The sequence below is a fragment of the Heliangelus exortis genome, chromosome 3 (assembly GCF_036169615.1).
Source record: "Heliangelus exortis chromosome 3, bHelExo1.hap1, whole genome shotgun sequence".
Taxonomy (NCBI): Eukaryota; Metazoa; Chordata; class Aves; order Apodiformes; family Trochilidae; genus Heliangelus; species Heliangelus exortis.
Window position 1 is genome coordinate 111,077,890 of NC_092424.1, and position 25,451 is coordinate 111,103,340.

The window sequence follows — 25,451 nt, forward strand, 5'->3', positions numbered from 1 at the left end:
TAATATTCTTTCTGATATCAACATCTTCCCTCCCTAAACTTGAAGCCTTTCCCTCTCATCCTATCACTACATGCTCTTATAAAATAATGGAATAGTTTGGGTTGGAAGAGACCTAGAACCAGTTGCCCAGGACCATATCCAGATGGTTTTTGAATGATGACCAAGGATGGAGACTTCACCACCTCCTGAGCAACCTGTGGCACTGCTCAGTCACCCTCAGAGTAAAAAAAGGGCTTCCTGATGTTCAGAGGCACCTCCTGGAACTCCATCCTTGGGAGAGATCACCATCCATCACTCTCTACCCATGTGATCTCCATCCTTGGAGATCCTCAACACCCATCTGGGTGGTTATTTCCATCCTTGGAGATCTTCAGCACCCATCTGGGAGGTGATTTCCATCCCTGGAGATGCTCAGCACCCATCTGGGTGGTGATCTCCATTCCTGGAGATCCTCAACACCCATCTGGGTGGTGATTTCCATTCTTGGAGGTCTTCAGCACCCATTTGGGAGGTGATTTCCATGCTTGGAGATTCTCAGCATCCATTTAGGAGGTGATTTCTATCCTTGGAGATCTTCAGCACCCATCTGGGAGGTGATCTCCATCCTTGGAGATCCTCAACACCCATCTGAGTGGTGATCCCCATCCTTGGAGATCCTCAACACCCATCTGGGTGGTGATCTCCATCCTTGGAGATCCTCAACACCCATCTGAGTGGTGATCCCCCTCCTTGGAGATCTTCAGCACCCATCTGGGAGGTGATCTCCATCCTTGAAGAACCTTAGCACCCATCTGAGTGGTGATCCCCATCCTTGGAGATCCTCAACACCCATCTGGGTGGTGATCCCCATCCTTGGAGGTCCTCATCACCCATCTGGGAGTTGATTTCCATCCTTGAAGATTTTCAGCACCCATCTGGGTGGTGATCTCCATCCTTGGAGATCCTCAACACCCATCTGAGTGGTGATCCCCCTCCTTGGAGATCTTCAGCACCCATCTGGGAGGTGATCTCCATCCTTGAAGAACCTCAGCACCCATCTGAGTGGTGATCCCCATCCTTGGAGATCCTACACACCCATCTGAGTGGTGATCCCCATCCTTGGAGATCCTACACACCCATCTGGGTGGTGATCTCCATCCTTGGAGGTCCTCATCACCCATCTGGGAGGTGATTGCCATCCTTGGAGATCTTCAGCACCCCTGTGGGTGGTGATCTCCATCCTTGGAGATCTTCAGCACCCACCTCTGGGTATCCCATGCTTAAGAAGGGGGTGACCTCCGAAGTTCTGCTCCAATCCAACCGGACCCCGCTCACTTTCATTCCCCTCTCCTGCCCTTGAGTTGCCCTCAGCCGGGATGGTCCCAGCTCGGCTTAGTTCGGCTGAGCTCGGCTCGGTCCGGCTCGGCTGGGCTCGGCTCAGTTCGGTTCAGTTCGGTTGGGCTCGGCCTCGGGGGCCACCCCGGGGCGGGACGCGCATGCGCGGTGCCTCCCGCGGGCGCTGCCGGAGGTGGCGGCTCCGGGGTTCGGTGCCGGAGCGGGGAGCGGAGCGGAGCGGGGAGGAGGAGGAAAAGAGGAAAGGAGGAGAACTCCAGCGGTGAGTGCGGGGAAATCCGCCGGTTCCTTACCCGCGGGGACCTCCCTTCTCCCGGGGAGCCCCCGAGGAGGGTGGTTTCGGTCCCCGCTTGGGTACCGCGGCTCGGAGCATCCTTCACCCCCGGGATGGGGCAGAGCGGGGAGCGGGAAGACCCCCAGGGACGGTAAAACCGGCGAGGGGGGGGACACCCCGATAAGAGGGGGGATGGATGGCAATGAGAAAGGGAAGAGACCCCAATGAAAGGGGGGATGGACGCTGTGCCACCCCCTCCCCACGCAGCCCCGGGGTTGGGGTCGGTCGGGGAGCGCTGGGGGAGGGATGGAGTGCGGGGGGGACACACACAGATCCCTTCTTTCTGCCAGAAATTCGCCCTTCCCCCAAGCTCCGTTGACCTGCATCTCAAGGGCTTCGTGGAGCAGAGAGGCGGGCTTTGGGTTTTCCCCCCTCCGTGTTTTGTTTTTAAACAGCCGCGGGTGGATTTTTTGATTTTTTTTTTTTCTTTTTTTTTTTTCCTCCCCTGGTTTTGACCCCCTCGGAGCGTTCTGGAGGCCGTGTCAAGGAGAGACATAGTTGAGCTGTGAGCTGGGGGAAGAACCAGCTCTTGTTGTTTGCTTTGGAGCTGCCACCTGCCCGCTGGGCTTGACGCACCCACAACTTGGGTGCTGGAAAGGGTCACTGAAGGGTTGTCCCGTGCTTGACTTCTCCAAGGGAGAAGTTGGTCATGATACTCCAAATTTTCCTGGAAACACCACGAGTATCTCACTTTTTTGGAGAAAAAAAAAAAAATGTGGAGTCTTGAAGCATTCTGGGTTTCATTAACAGCGACAAAAGAAAAAAAAAATATATATATATATAAATATAAATAATTTTGGGTAAACATTTAACAGTTGTTTGCTCAGCATCAAGCTGATTCATCTCCAGGTTGGGAGCTTCTTAGGGTGGGAACTGTCATAGCTGGCACTGGGGACACACACCAGTGGTCTTACACCTGATGGTGGTTTAATAACACACAGCTTCATGATGGTTTAATAACACACAGCTTAATGATGGTTTAATAACACAGCTTAATGATGGTTTAATAACACAGCTTCAGCAGGTGACCCCCTGGGCTGCCTTGGCTTTGCCCTGTGTCGTGGGATGGAGATGTGGATTTGTTGTTGGGTGCTGTGGGAACATCACTATGGAGCTGGGAAAAGCCTCGGTGTGGTTGGCAGGGGGAAATTCCAGCCCTGGGGATGGGGAGCTGGGATGAAGGATGTGTGTGTGTGTGATCCCACCTTGGCAGCAGTGGTTGGAAAAGAGCAGAGTCATGGAAAGGTCATGGAAAAGGGGGAGAAATCCAGTGGGGCTGAGATCTCTGCTTGGGGCAGGGAGGGGATGAGCACCCTCAGCAGAATGTGACTTTTTGGTGGGGTGCAAGGGGGGGTTGCAAACAATTCTTAGAACTCCCCAGGGCTCCTGGGGCCAAACCAGGAGGTGTTTGTTAGATGTTTCCCCCAGCTCAGCCAGTGAACCCCTCACTGAGGGGTTTTTGGAGCATCCCTGGATTTAGTTATTTACAGCAAACCTGCTGCTGGAGCATCTGGCTGAGGAGGGGGTTGTGTCCCTTGGGGTGCAGGGAGGGATGGGTGCTGTGAGGACAAGGGGAGCTGCTGTTATTGGTCACCTGTGTGCACATCTCAAGTCGTGCCCCAGCTTCCTTTTTAGCTGCCAGCAGACATGATAAGCCCTGCTCCTGGAGTCAAGCTGGTGGCCCTATAATTAATTGCAGTGTCCATATATGCAAAAGAAATCCCTCTGGAGGAATAAATTCCCCCAGAGCCTGCACAGTTCATCTGCACCTCTACCTTTGTGCCCATGTCCTTCATCCTTCAGGCACAGGCAGGAGCTCACAGTTGCTATTTCCCCCCCCCCAGCAAATCCTTGGGGTACAGCCCACCCCACATCCCTTGCCTGGGGGGCAAACTCCTTGCTGGCCCTTGCTCAGGGCTTTGTAGCCCCTTGGAAAAGCAGAAGTGTTGTCACTGCAAACCTCAGCCCCGGCTGGGAGAGGCCAGGGGGTTAAATAGGAGGAGGTCCTGGATGGGGACAAAGACTTTTAGTGCAGGGAAGCTGAGAGCTGGCAGCTCCAGGGGGTTGGCACAGAGCTGTGGTCTCTCCCCAGCAGCCTCCTCTCTGCCCGCATGATGTGCATGATTTATATACATTTTTTTCTAATGACTGAAGCTCTAAAATCTGCAACCTTAAAAAAAAAAAAAAAATTAAAATTAAATAAATTTGGTTTTCTTGTGCCGAGAGGCTTTTTGTGGACAACAGCAAAGCTCAGCAGCCTCAGCCCATAGGTTCTGGGAGATCTTTTGGCAGAAATCCAGATCCCCAAATTGTGCACAACCACTTTGGTTTGGTTGCTCTGTCTGCGGGCTGATGGTTCCTGGGTTGCCCCATCAGCAGATAGAGCTGAGCAGGGAGGGATTTGCTGGCTTGTTGAGATCACCCTGTGATACCAGACATCCCCATCTCAGCAGATCTGAGCTGAAAGATTTGTCACATCTGTGGGTGCTGGTCCTGTGGATTTAGGAATGGTTCATGGTTACACAGGCAAACTGGCTGCAGAAATACTGCTGACAGGGTGTGCATGCAGCTCCTTGGGGATGGAAGGGAAGGGTAATGTATCCCCTTGGAGAAGGAAATTTATAAGGTTAAAGCAGGAGGTACTGAAAAAAAAAAAGCAAAAAAAAAAAGTCACAAAAAAAACCCAACAAAAACCAAACCAGCTTCTTTTTTTTTTTCTGGGGAAAACCCGCCAGGGACAATCCCAGCACTGACAGTAATGGGTCAGTTGTCCCACTCCATCAGTGGTCCCCAAACAACTGAATACAGAGGCAGGGACCAGGATGCATGTCTGGACCAAAACCATGGCTGGGAGTGTTCTAACACCTGAGCAACCTGATGGTTTCAGGTCATTGCTTTTACCAAGGGCATGTACTGATAGGATGAGGGGGAAGGGTTTCAGTCTGCAAGAGGGGAAGATGAGATGAGATGAGATGAGATGAGATGAGATGAGATGAGATGAGATGAGATGAGATGAGATGAGATGTTAGGAAGAAATTCTTTGTTCTGAAGGTGCTGAGCCCCTGGCCCAGGTTTCCCAGAGAAGCTGTGGCTGCCCCATCCCTGGCAGTGTCTCAGCCCAGGTTGGATGGGGCTTGGAGCACCCTGGGCTGGGGGAGGTGTCCCTGCCCATGCAGGGGGTTGGAACTGGATGAGCTTTAAGGTCCCTTCCAACCCAAACCAATCTGGGGTTCTTTGGTTGAGTCTGTGCCCTGGTCTTGTTTGATAACTGATGTGCTCAAATCCTGTAAGCAGGGGTGTTCCACCCAGGGATCTTGTATCCACCCAAAGCTGAGCCCTAAAGCCTTGGGGTCTGTGTTAGTTGACTGTGGGAAAAGAAAGTGGTGATCTGGTCTGGAAAGCACAACCACCAAGGGTTTAGTGAGGTCAGGAGGAAAAGCTCTGGAATATTACCTCCTTTTTGAGGACTTTTGGACAGGGGAAGGATGGGTTTGCCAGAGAAGATAATTCAGCCAGTGTCTGTGGGTAGAAATAATGAATTGTTAATACTTCTGCATCTGTCTAGTGCTGCAGATGGATTTCTTTTTATCACACATAGGGTGTATTGATTGAGTTATCAGTAGCATCACCAAGCTTTAAGCATGAAGAAACTGCAGCTGTGTTTATCACAGCAAATCTGAAATGTGCTGTGATGACCCACAGCATTCCCTGGCGTGGTTTGGGAATTAGCACCATACAGGAGCTGTTCCTAACAGAGAGTTTACTTGTGGTCACCCATTTCAAGGGTGTTGTAGCAAGATAGCCTGAAGGAAAACCTAGGACTTTGTGAGGTCTAATTCCAGAACCACAGAATCATCCAGGTTGGAAGGGACCTCTGGGATCATCAAGTCCAATCCTTGATCCACTACCACTGCAGTTCCCAGCCCATGGCACTGAGTGCCACATCCAGGCTCTTTTTAAATGTCTCCAGGGATGGAGAATCCACTACTTCCCTGGGCAGCCCATTCCAATGTCTGATCACCCTCTCTGGAAAGAATTTATCCCTAATATCCAACCTAACTCTCCCCTGGCAGAGCTTAAGCCTCTTGTCTTGCTGAGAGTTGCCCGGGAAAAGAGCCCAACCCCCCCCTGGCTCCAACCTCCTTTCAGGGAGTTGGAGAGAGTGATGAGGTCTCCCCTGAGCCTCCTCTTCTCCAGCCTCAACACCCCCAGCTCCCTCAGCCCTTCCTCACAGGACTTGTCTGGATTTGGACTCACAGAAAAGCCATCAACCTGGTTGAGTCTTTGGTTTCTTAATTTTCAATTTCTGCTCTCCCACCCCCGGGTGCCATAGGGTGCTCCCCCCTTTCTTTCTGGGGTGCTGTGGACCCCCTCAGCTTTGCTGCAGGGTTTGCCAGGAGCTTTGTTTGGCTCTGTCCCCTGCAGCCATCACTCCAGCACCCCTGCTCTCATCCCCTGGACCCATCCCAAGGCACAGGCAATGCTGAGCCCATGTCAAGAGGCACTTCGCTGCCCAGCATGGTTGAGCTGGCTGCTGGCCCAGTTGGCTTCCTGGCCAAAATCTACAGGGGAGCTGATACTGCTGTGGCTTCTGGGGGGGAACCTGCCATCCTCTCCTGGTGGCTCATCTCCCAGCATCACAAGACCTTCATTTCTGATTAAATATACATGCTGGGATAAGCTCTCTGTAGACTGGGAGGTAGAATTGGAGCCATTTTTCTTTTATTTGAGATTTTTTTGAGGTTTGACCCCTTTTCTTTAAGTTTGCCCTTCAAGGTCTCCAGTAAATCACATCCCCTTTAACCTGCCAGAGCATCCTAACCCACACAGAGTCCCTGGTGGGTGCTTCTTGGCCTGATGGAGATGTAACTGGGTACATAAGCATGCTGAGGGGAATAAAATATTCTGTGCAACACACTGCTCAGACATCCCAGCACTCCTTGGTACAGTACAGCAGAGCATGAAGAACCCAATATCTAATTCTCCTTAGACAGGTGAGGTCTGGTATCCCCATTTCATAGACAGAGAGGTAGAAGCCCAGTTCAGAGAAGCCCCAAGCACCTGACCCTCTCTGGTTGGGAATTTCATCCTCTCTGATCACAGAAATCACAGAATGTTAAGGGTTGGAAGGGACCTCAAAAATCACGGAGTCCAATCCCCCTACCAGAGCAGGGTCACACAAAACACATCCAGGTGGGTTTTCAATGTCTCCAGAGAAGGAGGCTCCAAAACCTCCCTGGGCAGCCTGGGCCAGGGCTCTGTCACCCTCACAATGAAAAAGTTTTTCCTTATCATAGAATCATAGAATTGCCTGGGTTGGAAGGGACCTCAGAGATCATCAAGTCCAACCCTTGATCCACTCCCCCCGTGGTTCCCAGCCCATGGCACTGAGTGCCACATCCAGGCTCTTTTGAAATATCTCCAGGGATGGAGAATCCACCCCTTCCCTGGGCAGCCCATTCCAATGCCTGATCACCCTCTCCGTAAAGAAATTCTTTCTAATGTCCAACCTAAACCTCCCCTGGCACAACTTGAGACCTCTTGTGCCCTCTTGTCTTGCTGAGAGCTGCCTGGGAAAAGAGCCCAACCCCCCCCTGGCTCCAACCTCCTTTCAGGGAGTTGTAGAGAGTGATGAGGTCTCCCCTGAGCCTCCTCTTCTCCAGCCTCAACACCCCCAGCTCCCTCAGCCCTTCCTCACAGCACTTGTGCTGGATCCCTTCACAGCCTCCTTGCTCTTCTCTGGACCTGCTCCAGCACCTCAATCTCCTTCCTGAGCTGAGGGGCCAAGAACTGGACACAGGACTCAAGCTGTGGCCTCCCCAGGGCTGAGCACAGGGGCAGAATCCCTTCCCTGGACCTGCTGGCCACGCTGTTCCTGACACAGCCCAGGATGCCATTGGCCTTCTTGGCTACCTGGGCACCTTATATTGACGTGGAACCTATGCTCAAGCTTGTACCCCTTCCTTGCCCCTTTTCCTGTCATTGGACACTGTCTCCATCCTCCTGCCGCTCACCCTTTACATTTTACTGATGCTGTGGATCAGTCCTGCATATCCTCTGCTGCCTGCTCGAGTAAGGTTCTTCCCTGGCACAAGCCACCAAATGCCACCTCCCCCACTTTCTGACCTCTCTGACACCCCTACAAATCCCAGGAAGTCCCTGCCAAGAGCTTTGTGTTCCTCAGTCAGGAGGAAGGTTGGCACTGCAAAGGAGGAAGCAGAGAATACCCAAGGATTGCTGTGATGGGCTGCTCCATGGCCTCTTCATTTCTCATCCCTGGTGAAACCTTTCCAGAACATTGGGCTGGGTTAAGCCAGGGAGTCACACCAATACTCCCAAGCTGCTCTTTTGAAGTTTGCCCTGAGCTTTCTGCATGTGCTTTGGTTACAGAAGACATTTGGGCTCAGGTAGGACCAGGCAGGAGGCTTTGGGATGGATTTTCCACTCCTTTGGAGCTGGGTACAACTTTGGTGCAGCCTCTCCCAGTCCTGGAATGGGGAGCTGAGCTGCTCTCTGCCATCCTGGTCCTGTAGGGGTTTCAACACCAAAAACATCCCCATGGAGGAAAGGGTCAGAATAAAACCCCCAGGCTTCAAAATGACCTGGAGTCTTTCCAGGGAGTTTTGTTCAACTCCCAGAAGAGAAGGAATTCAGGAATTAATCACCTGCAAGCTCTCCAGACTGGCCTGTTGCCCAGAGCTGCACGATCACTGCTGTTATTTTCATGCCATCCACAAGTAATTTTTTATTTTTATTTTTTTAAATGCCATGCAGTTAATAAACACTTCCCCACAGCTGAGTTCCTGAGTCCTCTCTGCTTTGTTTAGCAGGAATTATTGCCTTTCTGGAAGGCTCTGCTAACTTCTGATGCTTGAATACTGTTCTGCAAGCAAATATGTCCCATTGGTACAGCCTCAGTCCCAGGCAGTGGGAAAATCAGCTTTACTCTGTAGGAAAAATTCTCATTCAAACTCTTCCATCAGACTGTGACCAAAGAGCAAAAGAGCTGGGAAAAGCTCAGGTTTCCAATTACTCTCTTCAAAAGGGAGAAAAAAAAAAAATTGGAAGGAGATCATTCTCCTCCTGTGCCATGGCTCTTATTGTGCCTGTAATAATCCAGCCTGGACATCTTCCACTCCCTCCTTCTCTCCTTGCAGCTCCTTTGCCTGAACAAATGAGACTTGGTTGCTGTTAATTGGGAGCAGCCAAAAGAACTGAATCCCCCGGAGATGAGGGATGGGGCTGGGAGGGGGGAGGTTTGAGGACAGAATCTCAACGAGATGCCCTGACAATGAATGTGGCTTTCAGCTGCTCCTCCAGCCCTGTGAAGGGAAAAGAATAGGGGCTCTGTGAAAGTGAAACAGCCAGTGCTGACCTTGGGTTTCTGGGTTGTATGGTGGGGTTTTTTTTGTTGTTGTTGTTTTGTTTTGTGTGGGGGTTTTTTGGGGGTTGTTTTTTTTTTGGTGGTTTTTTCATTTATTTATTTCTTTTCTAATGTTAATTGCTCATCTCTTTGTCCATCACATGATGGCTGGAAATTGCCAACTTGTTCTCACTCGTTTTTTGTCACAAGTTCAGTTTAAAATAAGCAAGCAGCCAGGTTCCTAATTTAGTGCTGTTCAGCACAGCATCAGATGGGGTTTTCTTGTGATTTCAGGCTGTTATTTTGAAAATCTCTGAGCCTCCCTCAGCCCATTCAAACCTGGCATTTTCCAGCCATGAAAGCCTGCCTGGAAGCATCTCTCTTGGCTGCTGCTCTCAGGGGAATCTGCAGTGTCTGATCTCTCACAGAGGATGCTCACTGTATCCATGGGTTCTTGGGATGTGAAACCATGGCCAAAATCCTGGCACTAAGCACCCACTGTACAAGCCAGAGCCAGCCTGTGACTGCTACAGAAGCTGCCTCTCTCTATTCTTTTCAGGCAGGACATGGATGGTTGCAGGGGAGGATGCCCCTCGCATCACCATTTATCCACAGGGCTTGACTGCCCTCTTCCCACCTTTCTTCTGGTGGCCTTTGCTTTTTATGGGCAGGTTTCATTTCTGCAGGAGATGAGGGCTCCAACCCTGCTCCTCTGGAGCTCACCTGCCTGGTCTCTGCTGTATTGGAGCTTCTGTTCAGTTTTCAGTATCCTGGGGGCTGCACTAGCATTACCTTGTGTTGTCCAGGAGGTGGGGAGCTTCAGCATCCTCCATCTCCTTGTGCCTTGCCACCACAATCACAGAATCCAATCATCAAGTGGTTTGGGTTGGAGGTCTTTAAAGGTCTTCTAAAGGTCTTGAAAGGTCTTCTAGTCCAGTGCCCCTTCAGTGAGCAAGGACATCTTTAAGTATCACAGAATTGTCAGGGTTGGAGAAGACCTCAAAGGTCACCGTGTCCAAATGTCAACACCCCCTGGTTCATTAAAATGGAAAAAAAAATATTTATCTACCTCTACCACCATGCCCACTTAAGCTTGTCCTGAAGTGCCTCATCTACATGGTTTCTAAACACTTCCAGGGATGGTTATTCCACCACCACCCTGGGCAATCCATCCCAATGCCTGTCTGTGCTCTCAGTAAAGAAATTCTTCCAAATATCTACTCTAAACCTCCCCTGGAGGAACTTCAGGTGGTTTCCTCTAGTCCATGATCATCAGATCATGTTGCTCAGTGCCCTATCAAGTCTGACTTTGAAAATCTTCAGGGATGGGGCCTCCACCACCTTTCTGGGAAACCTCTTCCAGTGTTTCCCCACCCTTATAACAAAGAACTTGTTCCTGATGTCTACTCTAAATCCTCCCTGCTCTAGTTTAAGACCATTGCCCTCATCCTATCACTACACACCCTTGTCCAGAGTCCCTCTCCAGCTTTCCTGGAGCCCCTTCAGGCACTGGAAGGTGCTCTAAGGTCTCCCCACAACCTTCTCCCCTCCAGGCTGAACACCCCCAACTCTCTCAGCCTATCTTCAGAAGAGGGGTGCTCAGACCTCAACGTGAGGGGTGTCAAAGATGATCTCCATCTCCAACATCAGTGCCTAAATACCTTTTTGGATGATTTTCCAGGGATGAACTGCTGGGATGAACTGGGACAAAGATTCAAACCCAACTTAGGGCCCAAATTCTTGGAACACTCTTGGAGTCATAGTTAAAGGGAAGCTTGGGGATGACGAGAAGGGGCCCAAACCCTCTTGCTTGGGTTGTATCAGAGGAAACGTTGGGAGAGGTATAAAAAGCACATTATGGCAGGTTAACATCCAGGGCAGAGGAATTTTGGAGACAAAAAGCACTTCAGAGTCTGTCCTCACACTTCTGCACATGCCTAAGGCCTGGAGGTGGCAGATGTTTTGGCATTGCAGAGAAGGAGATGGAGCTGGCATGGGGTGGGAGCTCATCTTTGAATCTAGACCAGAATCTAACCAGAATCTTTGAATCTAACCCTGGCTTAGTACAGACACATCCATAGAACTTTCCTGCTTTTCCTACCCCAACTTGCTCAGCCTCCATCCAAAGGAGATGCAGGGCAGTAGAGGGTGAGTACTAAAGTTCTGGGATGGTTTTACTTGGGCTTGGCCTTGTCCTCAAGCTGAGGTCCAGAGTAAGTTGGAGGAATGGGTCTTTCTTTCTCCACCAGCTACAAGGAGACAGAATAGTCTGGCTGTATGCTAGCCCTGAGGAGAGGGAATATTGTCCCTTATTCACATTCATAGGAGCACCCTGGAGTCCAAATTGACCTAATCTCTCTAAATTTTAGCCTGCATCCCCAGAGATGCACAAGCTGCTGAATAAATGTCCCAGTTGCAGACCCTGCAGGTCCTTAGGAGAGAAAAAGAAGTCTTCATGAGCATGCACAACATCAAACCCCCCAGCAAAGGAGCTACCTTGGGTCTCATGCACCTGCAGAACTAAAATAAGCATCTGCAGGGACCATCTTCACTTCCTGTGGCTAAGGCAGCTCCATCAAACTCAGCATCTGGATTCCTCTGTGACAAAAAAAGGCAAAACAAAAAAAAACCCCAACCCCGTGAGATGCTGAAGGAGAAAGCCTAGAGAGCACAGAGAGAGGGAGAATGGGCTGGAAAATGTGAGTTATTATATTTATTTATGATAGTTATGGCAACTGCCATCTGCTAGAACAAGGAAGCAACATGAAAACATTTTTCTGTTACCAGAGGCTGTGGGTTGTGAGAGGAAGTGGGACTCACAACCTGGTTCATAGCCTGCTCTCACTTTGTGCTTGGTGCTGGGACACTAACAGCTCTGGGAGGGTCAGACAGATCCCACCTCTCTGCTTTCACTCTTTCTTGGTGTTTAACACTGTCCTGTCCTCTGTGTCTCCAGCCTCATGTGGGTCTCCTGGTGCTTGATGATCAAAAGAAAAACATTTCCTACACCCAGCAAAACATTTCTTGGCATTTACTTAGATGTCATAGAACTATAGACTGGGTTGGGTTGGAAGGGACCTTAAAGCTCATCCAGTTCCAACCCCCTGCATGGGCAGGGACACCTCCCACAGCCCAGGGTGCTCCAAGCCCCATCCAACCTGGGCTGAGACACTGCCAGGGATGGGGCACCAACATCCTCACTGCTCAACCTATTCCAGTATCTTGGTACCCTCATGGTGAAGAATTTCTTCCTGTTTTCTAACCTACATCTCCCCTCTTTCAGTGTAAAACCATTACCCCTTGTCCTGTCACTATCCTCTCTGATGAAAAGCTTCTCCCCAGCTTTCCTGGATCCCTTTCATGTCCTGGAAGTCTTCTCTCCATCTCCTCCTTCTCTGGTTGGGTGCAGAAGTCAGGTCCCACTCCTACCAACACGTAGGTGTTGGCTGCACAGGGGTAACCACAACCCTGCAGGATCTGGTGGGGCTCCATCATCAACAATTTCAGTTAAAGCCTTAGTTATCTTTTTTTTTTTTTTTTTTTCTGTGTGTGTGTGTGGCATAAACACCAGCAGGGAAGAGAAATATCCAGGGTGCAAGAGAAATAGAGGCTTGGGAATTAATTCAGTGCTGTGAGAGACTCTCTAGACATTAGGATCCTGCTGTGCCCTGAATCTTTCCAGCCAGAGCTTAGATTCTGGAGGTTGCCAAGGAACAGAGCAGGCAGAGGAGTGCCCAGTGCTGGGGTCTGGCTGCTCTGAGCATCCAGGAACATCTCTCTGGCAGCTCCTCAGATGGCTCTGTGGATGCTTTGATGCTGAACCCAAACCCAAACTGCACTCAGCTAATGTGGAGCTCTTTCACCTCCCACTTCTGCTGCTGGAGGGATGGAGGCTGCAGGTTTGGGACCCTGGACTTCTCCCCCCTCTCCTTCTGCTGTACTGACTGCGTGCAACCCCTGAGCAAGGTGTGTGGTAGGGAAGCTGGGATTATTTGTAACTTCCACAGTTTGGTTGGGAGCTTCTTCACGTAGGTGCAGGATATCCCTTGGATGGGTAATTACACCCCAGTTTTGTCCCTGAGCAGTTTGTTCTGGGGAACAGGGTGAAAACTCCTCTTGGCAAATCCTCTGGTGCTTTCTTGACATCTGACTGCTGCTTTCAGCTCCTGGCTACTCCTAAACATGCTCCAAGCTGAGTGTCCAAGGAAGTGGGGAAGAAGGGCAGGCTGCTGACATGGCTGTGCCCATCTGACATATCCTGATCTATAGAGAGGACTGTGCTGCCCTTCTCTGTGTGGAATTTCAGTCTGACAAGTCAAGAAAAGCCCTTTTTGCCCTAGAGAAGAACAGTCTCTTGGTAACACTATGGCTCCCATAGTGCTGAGCCAGCAGTGTGCCCAGGTGGCCAAGAAGGCCAATGGCATCCTGGGCTGTGTCAGGAACAGCGTGGCCAGCAGGTCCAGGGAAGGGATTCTGCCCCTGTGCTCAGCCCTGGGGAGGCCACAGCTTGAGTCCTGTGTCCAGTTCTGGGCCCCTCAGCTCAGGAAGGAGCTTGAGGTGCTGGAGCAGGTCCAGAGAAGAGCAAGGAGGCTGGGAAGGGATCCAGCACAAGTGCTGTGAGGAAGGGCTGAGGGAGCTGGGGGTGTTGAGGCTGGAGAAGAGGAGGCTCAGGGGAGACCTCATCACTTTCTCCAACTCCCTGAAAGGAGGTTGGAGCCAGGGGGGGGTTGGGCTCTTTTCCCAGGCAACTCTCAGCAAGACAAGAGGCCATGGGCTTAAACTCTGCCAGGGGAGGGTTAGGTTGGATATTAGGAAGAAATTATTTCCAGAGAGGGTGATCAGGCATTGGAATGGGCTGCCCAGGGAAATGGTGGATTCTCCATCCCTGGAGATATTTCAAAAGAGCCTGGATGTGGCACTCAGTGCCATGGGCTGGGAACCACAGGCGGAGTGGATCAAGGGTTGGACTTGGTGGTCTCAGAGGTCCCTCCAACCCAAATAATTCTGTGGTTCTGGAATTAGACCTCACCAAGTCCTTGGTTTTGCTTCAGGCTATCTTGCTGCAACACCCTTGAAATGGGTGACCACAAGTAAACTCTCTGTTAGGAACAGCTCCTGGGTGCTAATTCCCAAACCATGCCAGGGAATGCTGTGGGTCATCACAGCACATTTCAGATTTGCTTGATGATCCCAGAGGTCCTTTCCAACCCAGATGATCCTATGAATGACAGCTTGCTCCTTGGACAAGAGCAAATGGATTCAAGTTGCAGCAGGGGAGGTTCAGATTGGATATATTTCTTTATGGAAAGAGTGGTCAGCACTGGAACAGGCTGCCCAGGGAAGTGGTGGAGTCACCATTCTTGGAGGTGTTAAAAACCATGTGGACACAGCACCTGAGGACATCAGTTGGCTGGTGGTGTTGGGTTGATGTTTGGACTTGATGATCTCGGAATCCCTTTCCAACCCTTAATGATTCTCTGATTCATCAATCTTGATCCATCACCATTACCATTTCCTCTTTCTCCTCTCCCCACAGGACACCAAGACAGCTTTACCTTGAGCCAGGCTCCAAGCCACCTCCCAGAGTGAGATGACAGCCATCCTGGAGCGGATCAGCACTCTGTCCCTCAGTGGGCAGCATCTCAGTCGTCTCCCCAGGCTGCTGGAAGATGGCTTCCCCAAGATGCCCTGCACAGTCAAAGAGTGTGAGGTGCCCCAGCTCTTTCGGGAGCCCTACATCCACACCGGGTACCGTCCCACTGGCCAGCACTGGCGTTACTACTTCCTGAGCCTCTTCCAGAAACACAACGAGGTGGTCAATGTCTGGACTCATCTCCTGGCAGCCTTGGCCGTGCTCTTGAGGTTCAAGACCTTTGTGGAGACCGAGCAGTTACCCGTGGACGCCTGGTCCTTGCCTTTGCTCATCTTTGTCCTCTCCTCTGTCACCTACCTGACCTGCAGCCTCATGGCTCACCTCCTCCAGTCCAAATCGGAGCTGTACCACTACACCTTCTACTTCGTGGACTACGTTGGGGTCAGCATCTACCAGTATGGTAGCGCCTTGGCCCATTTCTACTACAGCTCTGACCAAGCTTGGTATGACAAGTTCTGGCTCTTCTTCCTACCAGCAGCTGCTTTCTGTGGTTGGCTCTCGTGTGCTGGCTGCTGCTACGCCAAATATCGGTACCGACGGCCTTACCCCATCATGAGGAAGATGTGCCAGGTGATCCCAGCTGGGTTGGCCTTCATCTTGGACATCAGTCCCGTCGCTCACCGGGTGGTTGTGTGTCACCTGGGGGGCTGTGAGGAAGATGCTGCCTGGTACCACACGTACCAAATACTCTTTTTCCTCGTCAGTGCTTGTTTCTTCTCCTGCCCCGTCCCTGAGAAGTACTTCCCAGGCTCTTGCGATATCATTGGCCACGCTCATCAGATCTTCCATATCTTCCTGGCCATCTGCACCTTATCACAGCTGGAGGCCATTTTTTTGGATTACAAGAACAGGCAGGAGATTTTCCTGAAGAGACACGGGCCTTTCTCTATTTATCTCTCCTGCATCTCTTTTTTTGGCCTGGTAGCTTGCAGTGCCATCACAGCTTATGTCCTGCGATGTAGGATCAAGGCCTGCCTGGCTAAAAAGGACTCCTGAGAGTCACAAAAGTGATGGGTATGGCATTGCCAGGGTGCTGAAAGTCAAGAAAAGGGGCATAACATTATTAGAGACATAACTGGCTTATCTGCATAACATGCTGTGGACTAACCTGGACCCTGGAATTGGGTGGAGGGCTGGAGACTTCGTGCTGGATGCATTTTCACAGCAGGGACTGCCTTCTGCCACACAGGGGGATGTGGGGTGTTGAAAGCCAGAAGAAGTCACATAACCAAGGATGCTGGAACAGGCAGAGGTTTCTTGTTCATTCTGGTAAACCTGTGGATGATATCTTGCTGAGTGTCCAAGAGGGCAGCCTGAAGGCCATGAGACTGTAGAAGGGGCTTTCCAGGACTCACAGTGGAGAATGCAGCGTGAGGACCATGGCTGGATGTGCTGACTTCTTGGGGTTTTGCCATCTGTGCTGTCTGTGGGAGAGCTGTTCCCAAGGTTTCAGGAGGACTCTTCATTTCTAGGGTTCAACTGCAAGGGGCTGTGTGGCTGGTATAATCCTTTTCCTGCTCCAGCCAGGTTCTCTATGCTCACCTGTTCAGCTATCTCAGTGCCAGGTTGCTGAGGTGGCTTTGGCAAAGCATGGTTGGAGACTTAAACCTGTTCTGGGGTCCTGTAGGGCAAACTGGGTCTGAGCCTGAGCCCTGTGTCTTCTGGTGACTGGTGTGGGTCCAGCACAGATGAAGATCTTAGGTCAGCTCCATCTTCTCTTTCTGCACGACTGCACCATCTGCAGTGGAGTTCAGTGTCCCAAGGATGGGGTCTTAGCAGCTTGAATTTGAGCTAAGGTAGTGGCAGTGCTGATGGCTGTTTGGTAGCCCTCAAGACAGGTCTTCAAAGGCCCCTCTGATCCCTTTTAAGAGCTGAGTTGCCTTTGAGGAGCTGCGCTAGGCTGGAGGTTGTTTTGAGCCTTCCTCAGTGGCAGCAACAGAAGCTTTTGATGCTGGGTGCTTCATTTTGGCTGCTTGTGTGACTGGTTCATGCATTCCTGCCTCGATTGACTTGATATCATCTTCTAGGGAGTGTGAGTGACCTCCAGTGATGTCTATGGGGTGTAGAGTAACTTGGGGGTGATCCAGGAAAAGCTTTGAGCCTCCAACAACCCTACCATTGTCATGGCCAAAAAGGGATGAAATTGAAGTAGTCTTTATTCCTCTCTTAGTGGTGCTTTTCAGGGTACCAAGCAGTCCTTGGTGGGCCTCTTGAGGAAGGTGACTTGGAAGCTGAAGGGTTGATTTTCTCTGAAGATGAAGTTTGAGATTCTGGCATGTATCCATCCATCCATCAGCACCAGGTGAAGATAGAACAGCAAAGGGCAGGTCCAGGGTGACAGCCTTAGGGTCCTGTGCAACCCTGGGGTAGGTTTGTCCTTGAGATTTGGTGATTCCTGTGTGGAGCAGCAAAGACAGTGGTCAAGGACACTTAATGTCCTGGGGTCAGTCAGGTGTAGAAAGGGTTGGATTGCTCTGCCCCCCTGTGTTTGTTTGGGGGGGGATTATCAGCTCTGGAGCCAGAGTGTTGCACTGAATGAAGTTGGTAGCAGGGGGGGTACAGGGTGCTCAGAGGCAATGCAGGGATATGGTCCTGTGCAGCTTGGATCTGTTTGACCCACTCCTTGCTTTCCATAGGAAAACCTTGGTGCAGCTCCTCCCAGCTGCAAGACCTGCAACCTCCCACTCCTTGACATCTGGGAAACTCCTGGAAGGTGTAAATCTGCAAGCAAGGGAGCCATGGGATCTATTCCAGCCGGGGAATTCTTTCACTGAATCCAAGGGCAGGGAAATGAATGGTGATGGGTGGTTCTGAGCAGGCTGAGTTTAAGGTTGGGGATTGGGTTTGTCATGACAGGCACTGATTTCTGCCCTTGATCTGGTTTTTAACTGTGGAGGTTTGTGTGTGTGTGTTTGTGCATGTGTGTTCACGTGTGTTTTCTTCTCCAGCAAAGCTTTGCCTTTGGCTTTTATATCTGCAGAGCTTCTTAGTTTTGTCATGGGAGGAAGGAAATGGTGCTAATGCAGTTGGAGGAGCAAGGTGGGACAGACAAGAGGGTCCCTACAAACAGACCTATTAATAGGTGCTTTGCTGTGTCCTGTGTTTTGGGGACAAAATTGAAATTAATGGCCCTAGTGACAAAAAAAAAATAAAAATAGAGAGGGTGAGGGAAGTATGTTTTAAGTACAGGAGAAGAAATCCTAGGAAAGAAAAGCTTTCAGGAAGTCATCTGGTTCACCCTTTCTCATCACTTGAGGGTGGTTTACACCCAGTCCAGCTTAGAAATCAATTCCCTCATTTCCTATGGTGAATTTTGAGGGTGCAGCCTTGCTGACCTAACAGTAAATTCACCTCAGGGAAGTGGCAAGGGGGGATGGTCCCAACTCCACATCCTCATTCCCCTTCCCTGCTGCAGAAGTTCATCTGACCACACACAGTGAGCCAGTGCCAGGGGGTGTTCCAGTGGAAAACCAATCCTACTGAAAAAATGTCCTTTTCTGCTGGTTTTAACTTTCAGCCATCTCAAGTCAATCCTACTGAAAAAATGTCATTTTCTGCTGGTTTTAACTTTCAGCCATCTCAAACCAATCCTACTGAAAAAATGTCATTTTCTGCTGGTTTTAACTTTCAGCCAACTTTGGGCAACACTGCTGCCTGCAGGGAAGGGCTGTTCCCTTCCATGATCTCCATGCTTGTGGGTCTCCTCCCAGTTTGGGGAAAGGTGTCCAGTGGGTATGCAGCTTAATTTGTCTTTTTTTTGTGGCTGGAAAAGCAGAATAAGCTCCTGAGTGTGGATCTGGCTGGCTGGGGTCACTTGGCTTCTGTGTAGGAAGGGGGCTAAACCAAGATTGTCCAGAACTCTTTTCTGGGCTAAAACTGAGATGGGTATTGATGCTAAAAGCAAAGTCTGCTCTGCTGCTGCCTGGACTTATACTGGTACCAAAGGAAGGGATTACCCAGGTGTTTCCTTCTTTAAGGGTTTATAAAGAGATGACAAGTCCTAGTCAAAGGAGGATGAGGAAAGTGATGCTGTCTAGTTCAGAGACAGAGAAAGGAGGTGCCCACATGGCTCTTCCAAAGTATTTCTGGTCCTATTTCTTGATCTCCTTGGTCCAGCAGAAGTCAAACTTTTCCTGCTGGAGCAATTGTGGTGGTGTTTTTTTCATATTCTCATGTTAGCCCTCAGGTGACACCACTCACATCCCCCTGTGAGCCTGCACTCAGACCTGGAGCTGACCTCCTGGTGACTATGATGGGTAAATTCAGCAGGAATTTCAGCACAGGTCACTGCTTGCTGTGAGGATGCACCCTTGTGTCCCAAGGGGCTCACCAACACTGGAGCTTCCTTTATCCCTATCTCCATCCTCCTCTTCTCCAACCAGTTTTTTTTCCTTCATCCCTGGACTTCATCCTTGTGCCTTGGGCACCTGGCTGTCTACCTGGGCAGACTCCAGATGCTGCCCAGTCTGCTTGAACCTCAACTGGGCCAGGACTGGAGGATGGCTGCTGATACCCCCCTGAAAGCCCTGACATTGATTTTGGGGAGATCAGGGCTAGCTCTGGAGAGAATGAAAGAGTCACTGGGATAAATGCTCAGCTTGGCTGAGAGCCTTCTCCTTGGAGCACCCCTTCTTCCATCCTGGTGTTCCTCTAAGGAAGCACAGCTGGGAGGGGTGTACCAGTGACAGGGGTTGGTGAAGACCACCAAAGGTAGAGAACATCTTGAGCTCCTGAAGGGGCTGAGGTCCTCACCCTCTTCCCCAGGAATCCCTGGTCCTGAGAGAATATTTTCACAGATCTTGCAGCCTGGATCTGTGCAGGGGGAATTCATCCCCGCGTGCCTTATGCTGTTCCTTTTTGGGATTTATCCTGAAGGAACTCGAGGCTCAGAAGCTGCTTCTTCCCTGGTTGCTCCTCACAACTGAGAGGGTTTGCTTGGTGTATGGAGCAGAAGGGGAGGATGGAGAGAGGTGCCTTGAGCTTGTATTTATGCTTTGTGATTTGTGTAACAAGGTAAGGACAGGTTCCTCATGTGCCTTGCAATTTACATCTTTTACTGACGAGATTATTTTTAAGCACTGTTTGTTACTAAACAGAAGTACAAAAAAAAAAAAAAAAAAAAAAAAAAAGAGTTTGTATTTTTCCCTCGGGGAACAGGGAAGCGTATGAGTGTTACATATGAACTGTCCCCTTCCCAACTCCCTTCTGCTGTACCGTGGAAAACATTGGTAAGATTTTAAGCTTTGTACTGTACTGATCATTATTTAAAACCTTAGTGAAAAAAAAAAAGAAAAAACAACAAAAAAAGGAAATTTTTAAAAGCAAAACGATTGGTGTGGTGTGAAATTCCCAATACAGAAGGTTAGGAGTCACTGGGAAGAAAAATGGGTAATAATTATAGAGTGGATGGAGGTCTTTGAAGAGGCCAAAGTCTGCTCTCCTTAGTCCTGGGTAGTGAGGTTTTTACCCTCCTCTCAGGATCCTGAACTTCACCATCTCGTGGTCACTGCAGCCAAGGCTGCCTTTGACCTTCACATCCCCAAGGAGCCTTTGTTGGTGAGTATGGTGCCCAGCAAATCATAGAATCATAGAATCATAGAATTGGCTGGGTTGGAAGGGACCTCAGAGATCATCAAGTCCAACCCTTGATCCACTCCCGCTGCAGTTCCCAGCCCATGGCACTGAGTGCCACATCCAGGCTCTTTTGAAATATCTCCAGGGATGGAGAATCCACCCCTTCCCTGGGCAGCCCATTCCAATGTCTGATCACCCTCTCCATAAAGAAATTCTTTCTAATGTCCAACCTAAACCTCCCCTGGCACAACTTGAGACCTCTTGTGCCCTCTTGTCTTGCTGAGAGTTGCCTGGGAGCAGAGCTTGACCCCCCCCCTGGCTCCAACCTCCTTTCAGGGAGTTGGAGAGAGTGATGAGGTCTCCCCTGAGCCTCCTCTTCTCCAGCCTCAACACCCCCAGCTCCCTCAGCCTCTCCTCATAGTTTTTTTTTTTTTAAATTCTCTGATGCACATTTTCACTAGCAGGAGAATCCCTGGGGGTGCAGCGTCCTCAAGCCCACGCTCTCGAGCCCATGGACAGATGGGGCTCGGGGTGCTGCTGCCAGACCCTGCCGGACCCTCCCGGCCCGCTCCGGCCTGCGCAGCGGCACCCACGGGCCCACACAGACAGGGGAAGGGTGGGTGCAGACCCCGGGCAGGAGACGGGGGGTGTACAAAGGCCTCTGCGGTCCCACCGGACCCCGCCTCGCCCCAACACAGCACAGCGCCGGCACCTGACGCGGCCGGCGCTCAGGCGAGACACTATCAGCCCGGACCGAACCGGACCAGGAAGCATCTTTCCTTGAATCATAGAATCATAGAATCTTAGGGGTTGGAAGGGACCTGGAAAGATCATCTAGTCCAACCCCCCCTGCCAGAGCAGGGGCCCCTAGAGTACATCGCCTAGGAACGTGTCCAGGTGGGTTTTGAATGTCTCCAGTGAAGGAGACTCCACAACCCCCCTGGGCAGCCTGTTCCAGGGCTCTGTCACCCTTACAGTAAAAAAACTTTTTCTGATATTCAACTTGAACCTCCTATGCTCCAATTTACACCCATTACCCCTTGTCCTATGATCCTTGCTGGATCATCCATCTCTTGGAGGAGAAAGCCATCAGCACTGCACTCCCGGACCCTTCTGGGTTGCTTATGCTTTGCTGTGTTGTCCCTCCAGCAGATACTGGGGTGGTAAAGGAAGGAAGGAAGAGGAGGAACCAGAACCAGAACCTCCTGTCTGCTTCTAGAAGACACTGAGCCACTTGTCCTTCCTGGCTGAGCATCCTATAGCAGGCACTGATTTCCCAAGGAAGATTTTGGGGGATTTCTCCATAATGGTACCTCACAGGCACTTCATGGCTTACCTGTGAACTATGGAGATGACCCCCACATAAGCCCTGGTTTGTTGATTTTGTAACCTCCTACATCACTCCAGGCCCTCTGCTCATCATGGGCATGATGGGCACCATGACAGGGCTGCTGGTAACACCCTTTGTACCCCATCAGAGAATGGTTTGGGTTGGAAGGGACTTTAAAGAGGGAAGGTTTAGATTATATATCTAATTCTTTACTGTGAGAGTGGTGAAGCACTGGAATGGGTTGCCCAGAGAAGTTTTGGCTTTCTCAAAAGATGTTTAAGGCCAGACTGGGTGGAGCACTGAACAACCTGGTCTAGTGAGAAGGGTGTTGGAACTGGATCATCTTTAAGGTCCCTTCCAACCCAAACCAGTCTGTGATTCTATGATTTAAAGATCATCTACTTCCAACCTCTCTGTCATTGGCATTATGTTTATAAATCCATAAAGGACAAGTGCCAGGAGGATACAGCCAGGCTCTTCTGTGATGTCCAAGGATAGGACAAGGAGTAATGGATGAAAGTTGGAGCACAGGAGGTTCTGTGTAAACATAAGGAAAAGATTTTTCACTGTGAGGGTGACAGAGCCCTGGCCCAGGTTGCCCAGGGAGGTTGTGGAGTCTCCTTCCCTGGAGACATTCAAACCCCACCTGGATGTGTTCTGTGTGACCTGAACTGGGTGATCCTGCTGGGGCAGGGGGGTTGCACTCCATGATCTCTTGAGATCCCTTCCAACCCCCAATATGCTGTGATTTCATGATTCTGTGATTTAAACCCTCATTTCCAGGAGGATCATGTGTAATTGTGTACACATCCCACCCCCCCAGGATATTCATTCACTCAGTGTGAATTTCAGTCCTTTATAAAAAAAAAAAAAAAATCCACTCATTTTCCTTCTGTTACCACCACACTGATTAATTTTATTACTCTTTAACATTCAGACCATTCCCTACCGGTGGTGTTTTCACCCACCAGAGGGCGAGATGTCTTCATCTGAGGCTGCAGAGAAGCTTCCAGTGCCGGGAAAGCCTCAGCATTCCGGTGCCTGCTCTCGGGACAGGCTTAGGAAAAAATGCTCCAATTCAAGCAGCCAACTCTGGGGAGAGCTGCATTGCTGAGGAATTCCTAATGTCCTGCCCTCTCCACGAGTGTCAGGGATTTCTGCAGACCAGACAGGCCAAAGTTATACATTTCTATGAAGTAAAAACTGGAGAGAGAATGAGAGAAAACAGCAAAACAGAAAAGTAAGGCTGGTAACTTTTTTTTTAACTAGAAACAAAAATGGAGGCTTGTGGTAGGCTGAGGAGAAACTGTGTGGTGATATTATAGAATCATGGAATGGGTTGGGTTGGAAGGGACCTTAAAGCTCATCCAGTTCCAACCCCCCTGCATGGTCAGGGACACCTCCCACAGCCCAGGGTGCTCCAAGCCCCATCCAACCTGGGCTGAGACACTGCCAGGGATGGGGCAGCCACAGCTTCTCTGGGAAACCTGGGCCAGTGTCTCACCACCCTCAAATTCAAGAATTTCTTCCTCATCTCCAACCTCAATCTCCCCTCTTCCAGTTTTAACCCATTTCCCTTGTCCTCTCCCTACCCCCCCTGTGTCCAAAGCCCTCCCCCAGCTTTCTTGGAGCCCCTTCAGATATTGGAAGGTTGCTCTGAGCTCACCTGGGAGCCTCCTCTTCTCCAGGCTGAACAACCCCAAGCCCTCAGCCTGGCTTCCCAGGGAGGTGCTCAGCCCTCTGAGCATTTGAGTGGCTCTGCTCTGGACACCTTCCAGGAGCTCTGTGTCCTTCTGATGTTGGGGACTCCAGAACTGGACACACAACTCCAGGTGGGGTCTCAGCAGAGCAGAGCAGAGGGGGAGAATCCCCTCCCTGGACCCCTGTCTGTGCTTCTTTTGCTGCAGCCCAGGACATGGTTGGGTTCTGGGCTCCAAGCATACACTGAGGGCTCATGTTGAGCTTTTGCTCCACCACCCCCAAATACTCCAAGTCTCTCTGGTTTTTAGGGAACACGTTCACTACATGCCTGTTACACACATCCTTAGTGTAGGAAAAGCCAGAGGTGGTTATGACCAAAACAGGGAACAGACCAACCTGAAGCACTTGACACCAAGCACAAAAAGAGCTTCCCAATCAGAGGAAAGAGGCATTTTCTTTCAGTCATTTCACATGTCAGCAGCCAGAGAGGAAAGAATGCCAGAGAAGGTAATGATTTGTACTTTAAGCAATGAGTATTGCAGCAGCAAGTTCCCACAGAAGTTCTTTACCCACTGGCAATCCTTACCTGGTCCTGTCCTTGCAGCTCACTGGTGATGTGGGCTGAGGCAGAGCATTAGCCAAGAGCTCCAGGTAAAAAGTTTCCTTCTTAGTTTTATTAAGTCTCAGGGACTAAGAATGGGGAAAAATACTTCCCAGTGTTACCTGCTGCTCCTGTTGACTCCAGAAAGAGAAGCACAGCCTTGGCAGCCCTGGAAAAAAAAAGACCTGAAGATGCCTGAAGTTTAAGGCTTTAAGCACCCTACTGCTTCTTGAATTCTGTTCCCAGTGGTGGTTTCTCTGTTATCCTGTAGATCTTTGCTGTATTCTGGCTGGAGGTAAGACCCATTCTCAATCCAGAGTACTTCCTCCTGCTATGAAAAGCACTAAATTCACTCTACCAGTATCCTTTCTAATGCCCCTGTATCAAATATTTGGCCCTTGGGAGCTGAAAAATGGGAGAAAGGAAAAAAACACCCATGGTTGTTTTGCTTCATCAGGGTCTGTTGGTCAGACAGACAAATGCTGGATATGATGACAAAGGAGTGTAGAGAATGGTGTGGGAGATCAGCTTGATCTCTCAGTCCCTTAATATTTCACTTGATGTGTGGATACTCAGCAAATTTCAGGCTGCTGCCAACACACCTGGGCTTCTGAGGATTTTAAGAGACCCTGTGCAGAAATTGATGACAAAAATCATGCTGAATCCAGATGTTCTGAGTTCCACTTCAATTCCTTATTCCCCATTTCTTCTCTTTCCTGCCTTACGGTCACTCTTCCTAACAAAGTACCACCTTCTGCTATGAATTTCCTTAATGTTTCTTCCTGCATTCTCATCTCCTTTAACAGGAGGAATGTAGTGGGACCACAGTCTCCCCATCCTGTCCCTGCTCATATCCAGAGCCTAAGATCCAACTTTGTGAAACCCCAGGCTTTAATTCCCCACTCAGGCTTTAATTCCCCACTCCTGCCCCACAGCAAGCTGTGCACAGGGGCAGTCTGCCCCTTGTTAAAAGATTGTTAAAGCCTTCTTAAAAGTTGCTGTCAACCCTCTGGAGGATGAGCCACAGCCCAAGGAGCAAAATTTCCTTCTCTGAGGAAGAAAAGAGGGGTTCTGAGTGGTCTCTGAGGAAGGAGGATGGAGCCAGGCTCTTCTCTGTGATGTCCAAGGATAGGAGAAGGGGCAAGGGGTGCAAGTTGGAGCACAGGAGGTTCTGTGTAAACTTAAGAAAAAGCTTTTTCACTGTGAAGGTGACAGAACCCTGGCTCAGGCTGCCCAGGGAGGTTCTGGAGACGTTCAAACCCCACCTGGATCTGTTCCTGTGTGACCTACACTGGGTGACCCTGCTCTGGCAGGGGGCTTGGACTCGATGATCTCTCAAGGTCCTTTCCAACCCTTAACTTTCTGTGATTCTGTGACTCTATCGTGGCCCTTGCTAAATTCAGGAAACCTCCTAAACTGTGCTCGGATACCACAGGAGGAGGAATCAGAGGAGACAGCTCTGGAGCCCGCACCTGACTGCCAGTCAGCAGTCCCATTGCTGTCTTGCAGATCCCTTTCAACCCTTCTTGGCCTTCAGTCTGTTATTTTCCTTTCTAAACTCCT

At 50.3% G+C, this 25,451-nt stretch overlaps 1 protein-coding gene across 2 annotated transcripts; it reads left to right on the forward strand.

The window, feature by feature from the left end:
• Positions 1 to 1,467: 1,467 nt before the first annotated feature.
• Positions 1,468 to 17,837, forward strand: PAQR8 (progestin and adipoQ receptor family member 8). Of its 2 annotated transcripts, none has more exons than XM_071742177.1 (2): positions 1,468 to 1,594; positions 14,566 to 17,837. In XM_071742177.1, the coding sequence occupies exon 2, from the start codon at positions 14,620 to 14,622 to the stop codon at positions 15,676 to 15,678; it is 1,059 nt and encodes a 352-aa protein (XP_071598278.1). In that variant the 5' UTR covers positions 1,468 to 1,594; positions 14,566 to 14,619; the 3' UTR covers positions 15,679 to 17,837. The 2 variants fall into 2 exon arrangements, with proteins under 2 accessions (XP_071598278.1, XP_071598279.1); XM_071742178.1 differs by having other exon boundaries at positions 1,583 to 1,757.
• The last annotated feature ends 7,614 nt before the right edge of the window (positions 17,838 to 25,451 follow it).

Excerpts from the sequence above, each read along its gene's own strand:
- PAQR8 (XM_071742177.1), top strand. The coding sequence starts at position 14,620 with ATGACAGCCATCCTGGAGCGGATCAGCACTCTGTCCCTCAGTGGGCAG.